The sequence below is a fragment of the Solanum dulcamara genome, chromosome 6, assembly GCF_947179165.1.
Source record: "Solanum dulcamara chromosome 6, daSolDulc1.2, whole genome shotgun sequence".
NCBI lineage: Eukaryota > Viridiplantae > Streptophyta > Magnoliopsida > Solanales > Solanaceae > Solanum > Solanum dulcamara.
The window spans coordinates 69451801-69456777 of record NC_077242.1 but is presented as its reverse complement, the minus strand read 5'-3'; the positions used below and the strand labels follow the sequence as shown (position 1 = coordinate 69456777).

Sequence of the window (4977 nt, the reverse complement as noted above, 5' to 3'; positions counted from 1 at the left end):
CATTGGAATACTGTTAAGAGGATCATGAGATACATCAAGGGTACCTCAGATATTACAATGTGTTATGGAGGATCAGACTTTACTGCTAAAGGTTATGTTAATTCAGATTATGTAGGTGATCTTGATAAAAGTAAGTCCACCACAGGTTATGTGTTTACTCTTGTTGGAGGAGCTGTAAGCTGGGTTTCAAAACTATATTCTATCGTGGCTACATCTACGACGGAAGCAGAATATGTAGCAGCTACACAAGCTAGCAAAGAGGCAATATGGATGCAGATGTTATTGGAGGAGCTCGGGCACAAACAAGAGAAGTTTGCTTTATTTTGTGACAGTCAGAGCGCTTTGCATCTTGCAAAAAATCCGACATTTCATTCAAGGACAAAGCACATACGAGTTCAGTATCACTTTGTTCGTGAGAAGGTGGAAGAAGGCAGTGTGGACATTCAGAAAATTCACACTAATGACAACCTGACAGATATGTTTACAAAACCAATCAACAGTATCAAGTTCATATGGTGTCGATCTTCTATTGGCCTAGTAGAAACGTAACATTGCAGTAATTGGGTAGCAAAAATGGTGTGAAGACTTAATTGATTCTCAATTAAATCTTCAAGTGGGAGAATGAAAGAAAACAGAGAAGACAGAGAAGTCAAAAAAAGGAGGAAGAAAAAGAAGAAAAGAAAAAGTCAAAAAGAGAATAAGAAAAGTTGAAAAGGCAAAAGGGGAACAACACGTTTTTGTTGAAAAACAGAAAACGTGTACTGCCCAACTTTTCTTTTAATTAACGCGTTTACGCGTTTCATCCTTCTATAAATAGAGGGCCTCTTGCCCTCATTTAGATCATCCTAAAAACCCAGAAAGAGAGAGTAAAAATACAAAAAGAGTTATACATCAAGATAAATATTGTAGTCTTGAGTGTCCTCTTTAGTAGTTGTTCCTTTTATAAGAGAGAAGTATTAATTGTTGTTTTCTCCTTGTATTTGAGAGCTGTGTACTCCATATTAAATTAGTGAGATCCTTCTACCCCGTGGTTTTTCTCCTCTATCAGTTAGAGAGGTTTCCACGTAAAATTCTCGTGTCCAATTTATTTTCATTATTTTCATCATATCAAACTTTAGTTGTGGTGCTTTCTCCCCTCTAACACAATTTACAGTAAAAGTGTATGCACATAGCATTTTGTGCTTCAGCTTAATTTGTTATACAAAATGTTCACCTTAATTGATATAAAGCTACAATAACAGTAATGTCATCAATTTTTCCTCCTTTGCGTATATGACTAAGGCGTTCCCTTTTAGCTGCACTTGCATATGGTGTATCTGCAAATCTATCAAATGAGTTATACAATGCAACCTTTCCAATTTTTCTAACCAACTCCTCTGCTTTCAACTTTCGATCAATCCCTTTTCGAACATTTACCTCAATTTCACTTTTATTCATATTATCAAGCGTTCTATCCGTCCCAACGATCAAAATACCATCTTTCTCGATGATTAATTTCATCTCCTGAGCAATACTAGGATTATCCTTGCACTTCCCCAATTGAAAGATAATATATCTCTTGTTACAAAAGTGGCTTACATATACCCTCATAGCTACAAGAATAGCTCACATATACCCCCGCCGTTACAAAAGTGACTCACATATACCATTTTCATCTAATGAAAGTGAAAACATTAATTTTAAATTTTAGAAAAATTCATGTATGAGTATGTATGGTCCTTCTAGCAAAGTTCAGGGTATATTTGATTTTTCTTACACATGATTTTCTTTTTGACTTCTTTAAATGCAATAACTAATTTGAGCTTTAAATATCTTCGTTATAGATTTGTCTGCTTATCATTATTTGAGTTTCTTATTCTTATTTAATTTTTTCTTTCATTTTTTTAGTGTAAAAATATGAGAAATAAAAAGAAAAAGTGTGAATGGGAAAAGAGAAAAAAATATTTAAAACTAATTTTTTTATGGCTATATGGTAATTTTTTGTATGTGTAAAAGATATATTTGGGTACTATGACATATTTTACAAGAAAATGAGTGGAAAAAATAAATTTAACCATTAAAATAATAAATATAAAAATATTTTTAAAAATTAAAAATTTAAAAAATAATAATTTAGAATTAATTGTTTCACTGCCGTTGCCCGAAAAGAGTCTATATAGGAATAGCATAATATTGATTTGTTTTTGGACTTGGAATTTGGAAGACCTTACAATTAAAAGATATAATTCAACATTCCCACGTTTCTAATTTCACAATAATAGTCAAATAGTTTAATTAACCAAAGAAGAAACGTATGTTGTTAAAAAATAAAAAGTAATCCGAATCTTAAACGTATTTGTGTCAAAAGTTGGTTAAGAAGAATCCTAGTCCAACTTTACCTTGGATTGCTATGTTGTATAAAATTTGATCAAACCCAAAATATTAAATCATTGTCCAATTACGTAATATCAAGGAGATTAATTTCCTAGCCATGGTAGCAATCCAAGATATTGGATTATTCATCAATGCACCCATGATTTCTATATACAAATCTATGGTTATGAATACACAGGTAGATGGCCAATATTAGAATTCTACGAAGCCTTAAAGCAAGTTCCTATTTCCAAGAATAATGAAACAACACTAACACAACATATTTGTTCTTTAGCTTTTCTAGACAAAGTTAAGGATAACCTTTTCCATATCAAAAGGCCTTTTAAATTATTTTCACCTGAAGAGACACTAGTAGAATTATGTTTAACTTTAGATCCAACTATGATCATCCATCAATACTGTCCTTATTGCTTCTTAACCATGTAATTATATGTATTTGCTATTAATCGTGTCTGAAATACTTGCAAGAGAGATATCAAGAACAGTGTTGTCGTTTTGATTTTAAAGGCCCCAAATTGCAAGAGATCATTCATGGAATAAAACAACCAAAGATTGGAGACAATGTTGTTATCAAGTTAGACATGGCCAAAGCCTATGGCAGGGTGTCTTGGTCATTTATATGTCTAGTGATGAGAAGAATGGGTTTTGGAGAAGTATTCATTGACATGGTTTGGAGGTTAATGGCTAACAACTGGTACTCAGTTATTGTGAATGGAGGTAGGCATGGTTTCTTTCATTCTACAAGAGGCCTCAAACAGGGAGATCCTTTGTCTCCAGCCCTATTTATTTTAGGTGCTGAGGTGCTGTCAAGACTTCTCAACAACCTTCATCAACACTATTTGTACAAAGGTTTTCACATGGAAAAGAAGGGTCCTCTAATTAATCACTTGAGCTTTGCTGATGATGTAATTATTTTCACCTCAACCTCTAAGTATTCTCTCAAGTTGATCATGAAGACTCTGCAGTTGTATGAACATACATCAGGACAGCTTGTTAACAAAGACAAGAGTCAATGTATGATCCCTTTGAATACTGATCCAGCTACTAATGAGAGGGTCACTTCTATCACTGGTTTCAAATCAACTCATGGCCCTATTACATATTTAGGATGTCCCTTATATATTGGGCGTCAAAGGATCATTTACTTTACAAGTATGGTATCCAAAGTGATCTCCAAGATTAGAGGATGGCAGGCCAAAATATTGAGCTATGGGGGAAGAGCTACTCTTGTCAAATCAGTGTTGCAATCACTTCCAATTCACTTGCTTTCAGCAATCATCCCTACAGTCACTACCCTCAAACAAATTAAAGCCCTTATGGCAGATTTTTTCTGGGGATGGGACAAAGAAAAGAGGAAGTACCACTGGGCTTCTTGGGAGACACTCAGCTACCCTGTGGAGAAAGGGGGTATTGGTATGAAAAACATACAAGATGTGTGTCTGGCCTTACAATACAAACAGTGGTGGACTTTTAGATCCAAGAAGACTTTATGGGGAGAATTCTTAAAGGCTAAGTATTGCCAAAGAGCATATCCGGTGATAAAAAAATGGAACACAGGTCAATCTCTTATGTGGAAGCATATGATGGCAAATAAAATTAATATTGAGCCTCATATACATTGGCATATCAATTCAGGTACATGCAGCTTTTGGTGGGATGATTGGATGGGTATTGGACCCCTTGCTTATCACAATAACTATCTACCTAGGCTCAATAATACTACAGTCTCTGAATACCTTATGAATGGGGAATGGAATGTGCAGAAAATCAGAAAATATGCCCCTCCTCAGCTTGTGTTTCAGATCCTTAACACTAAGGTATATTATCATCCCAACATAGCTGATAAAGCATGCTGGAAACTAACATCTCATGGTAATTTCACTTCCAAATCTTCTTGGGAACAAGTTAGAAAGCACAAATGTAAGAGCTTGACTGATAGTTGCACTTGGCACACTAACATTCCTTTCAAGGTGTCCTTTTTACTATGGAGAGCACTCAGATTGAAACTTCCAACCAATGAAAAACTAGTTCAATTTGGAGCTGAACCAGCAGAATGCTCTTGTTGCTACAGGCCTGGATTGGATACTGTTGACCATATATTTGCCTCTAGAAATTTAGCAAAACATATTTGGCAGCAATTTTCCAGATCTTGGGGAATCCTGCAAGACAACTGGCCTCTGAGAAACATCCTGATGAAGTGGTGGACTTCTAAGCCCAATAATGCAGTCCATAAGCTCATGTTGCAGGCAACTCCTATTTTTGTTTGCTGGCATATATGGAAGAATAGATGTGCAAGCAAATATGGAGGAAAGAAATCTAGTTCTACTAGAGTTAAGTTCTCCATTACTAAGGACCTGTACATGCTGATAAGCACTGTCTATCCTTACATTAAGTGGCCTAAGAGTTGGAATGATCTGGTTCTGATGGTAGAAAATTGCCAACATGACACTAAAGTGATCAAAGTTGTGTGGATCAGACCTCCACCTTCAATAGTAAAGTTAAATACTGATGGGAGTGCATTAGACAACCCTGGGAAGATTGGAGCAGGGGGAATATTGAGAGACCACAAGTGTCACGACCCGAGAGGGTACCCTAGGCGTGGCC

The 4977-nt window shown here is 35.5% G+C and overlaps 1 protein-coding gene across 1 annotated transcript; it reads right to left on the bottom strand.

Annotated features, from left to right (window-relative positions):
• Positions 1-1209: 1209 nt before the first annotated feature.
• Positions 1210-1590, bottom strand: LOC129892949 (probable protein phosphatase 2C 55). Its single transcript, XM_055968454.1, has one exon. It carries the CDS (start codon positions 1588-1590, stop codon positions 1210-1212), a length of 381 nt encoding a protein of 126 aa, XP_055824429.1.
• Between the last annotated feature and the right edge of the window lie 3387 nt (positions 1591-4977).

Bases quoted from the DNA above. Each gene is read 5' to 3' on its own strand.
- LOC129892949 (XM_055968454.1), bottom strand. From the start codon at position 1,590: ATGAGGGTATATGTAAGCCACTTTTGTAACAAGAGATATATTATCTTT.